This window comes from Podarcis pityusensis (assembly GCF_964106645.2).
Source record: "Podarcis pityusensis genome assembly, chromosome: 14".
In the NCBI taxonomy this organism is placed as follows: domain Eukaryota; kingdom Metazoa; phylum Chordata; class Lepidosauria; order Squamata; family Lacertidae; genus Podarcis; species Podarcis pityusensis.
In genome coordinates this window covers 51,061,527-51,064,145 of record NC_138039.1, presented here as the reverse complement: position 1 = coordinate 51,064,145, position 2,619 = coordinate 51,061,527, and the positions used below count along the sequence as shown (strand labels likewise).

Below are 2,619 nucleotides of genomic sequence, written 5' to 3'. Positions count from 1 at the left end.
GTGGTTCCCAGATGTGGACTCAGGATTCCAGGTGTGATCTGACCAAGGCGGAATAGAGTGGGACTATTACTTCCTTTGACCTGGACACTAAACTTCTGTGGATGCAGCCTAGAATAGTATTTGCTTGTTTGCTGCTGCATCACACTGTGGACTCATGTCAAGCTTCTGGTGGTCCACTAAGACCCCTAGATCCTTTTCACATGTACTGCTAGTAAACCAGGTGTCCCCCATCCTATATTTGTGTATCTGGTTCTTCCTGCCTAAGTGCAGAACCTGACATTTGTCCCTATTGAAACTCATTTTGTTAGTTTGGGCTGCCAATTAAAGCTCATTTAGTTTTAGAAAGAACTAAGTAGAGAAACAAAAATCATGTTTTATTATGCACCATCAGTAATAATTCAAAATAATAAATGCAGACAAACTACTATAAATTATGCAAGTGACACTGGTGATCAAATGAGAGCAAATATTGGTAATCAAAAGGTAATCAAAAGGCCCAAATTCTCATGCGGATGGGGGGGGGGGGAGAGAAGACTTGCTTAGCAATCATGGGGACCCAGACAAGACCATAAGCATCTTATGATTGAGTGAACCAATCAATGGAGTAGTCAATGAGTCTTTAGACAGGTGAACACAGAGAATATGATGATCCCTTGCTGGCTGTTTTCTTAAGGGAATACTGAAGGAATTACTGAAAAAACAAAAAAAAAACCAGACACCTCGCCCTTGCCTTACTTGTCACTTACAAATGTAGAGCAGGGTGATGGCAGATGACCTAGAAATCTACCAAATGGATGCAAAATTATGCCCAGAGGGAGAGCGTGCATAAAATGCACCCAGCTTACTGTTGCAAGATACACTTCAAAGGAATCCTAAGGAAGCCAAATAAAATTTATTTTGGTGATGTTCAAGTGACTAAAAGGTGTCTTCCCAAATTAAGACTGGTGTTTCAAGATTTAAATTTTCCTTCTTAAGGCAAATCACATTATTATTAATGCTTTTCAGTCAGGGAAAAAACCCTCAATAACAAGTAAATCAGGAGTAGTAATTTTAAAACACAGAAAATATGCCTCATCTCCTCTCTTAGTATAGGCATTAATTTCTTCTTATCACAGTTAGGATCACAACTCAGGCTTGCTCAAGTTCCACTAGGACTCCGTTGCAGTCCTTAGGATGGAGGAAAACCACCAGTTTCCCATGGGCCCCAATTCTGGGCTCTTCGCTCAGAACACGGATCTTCTTCTCCTTCAGTTCAGCTATGGCATCTGTTATACTGTTCACCTTTAAAAGAAAAGAAAACTTTTGTCTAAGAAGGATATGTTGGAAACAATACTGAATCTCAACATTAAAAAAAGAAAATTGGATGAAGATCACAAGAGATGCGGAGGCTGGAAAACAGGTTTGTGCTTTAAAAACTAACAAGCCAAGGACAGCCTGGCTGCTGCTGTAGCAAACCAAAGGCGTTGTGTAGGCTGTGCTTTCCCCACAAGGAGTGGCAAACCAGACGCAGGACACGAGGGCAATAGCCCCTCCTGCCTGTGACCTCCAGCAACTGCGATTCAGAGAAGCCTGATCAGGGTCTTCTGGCAGCTTTTTCCTCCTCCCAGAATGCATCTAATCCCCTTTTAAAGAGATCCAAGTTGGTGGCCATCTCTACATTCTGTGGTAGAAAATTCCATAGTTTAACCATGTGCTTTTTAAGAAGTGCTTCCTTTCGTCTGTCCTAAATCTTAGTTCAGATTTGCTGGATGATCTCAGTGGGTTCTACTCCTACGAGAAAGGGGACAGAGAGAAGCTCTGTCTCCACACCACACTAGGCTTTATATAACTCTTTCATATTGGTCCCTTGCTCATCTTTTTTTCTAAATTAGATCACCCCAATTCACAAACAAGCTTCTCAAAACATACCTTAATGAAGGCTAGAAATTTGACCCCTTCAAAGGAAGTAAAGAAATCAGGTAGTAAAGAACCTTAGGATTCTCAGAATTTCAAATACGCTGCCTTACGATGAAGTAAAGCATCCAGGTTTTTCAATGTGATTAAAAAAAAAATTCAAACAAAAAGAAAGAGGAGTGGAAATACCTCAATGCAGATATGGTGCATTCCTCCCTCCTTGTTTTTCTTCAGGAAACCAGCGATTGGGCTGTTCTCCCCTAGTGGGTGCAGAAGTTCCAACTTTGTGTTGCCCAGGTCCACAAAGACTGTGTAGACGCCGTGTTCAGGAAGGGGGTACCATTTTGCTCACCTGAGCACCCAACACATCCCTGTACAAAGAGGTGGCTTTTTCTAAATTGGGCACTGCGATAGCCACATGGTTCAGTCGACCCAGTTTCCACAGAGACTTCTGAGCCAAGGAAGCAGCGTCTGCCAATGTCCGCACTGTTGGAGCAGCTCTTTTTTGCAACCAATTGAGAAGCCCTGAAAAGAAGAGCGAGAGAGAAAGACTGAGAAAAGAACCACTTCTAAGCAATAAAACCAATGCATACCTTTCTCTCTTTTCCAGGGCACCTCGCCCATGTCATCACATTAAGAGATTATGTTGCAATCAGGTACCACACAACACAAAATGGAAATAAGAAATCAGCAGAGGCTGAAGGGTCTCCCTGACATTAGTCCAGT

General features: G+C 42.1%; 1 protein-coding gene across 1 annotated transcript in view; it reads right to left on the bottom strand.

Annotated features, from left to right (window-relative positions):
• Nucleotides 1-353: 353 nt before the first annotated feature.
• Nucleotides 354-2,619, bottom strand: part of MCEE (methylmalonyl-CoA epimerase) — a 5,600-nt gene continuing 3,334 nt past the window's right edge. The window contains 3 exon segments of the mRNA XM_080980194.1: nucleotides 354-1,281; nucleotides 2,083-2,229; nucleotides 2,231-2,418. Of these exon segments, the coding sequence (XP_080836320.1) occupies nucleotides 1,129-1,281; nucleotides 2,083-2,229; nucleotides 2,231-2,418 (488 nt within the window). The 3' untranslated portion in view covers nucleotides 354-1,128.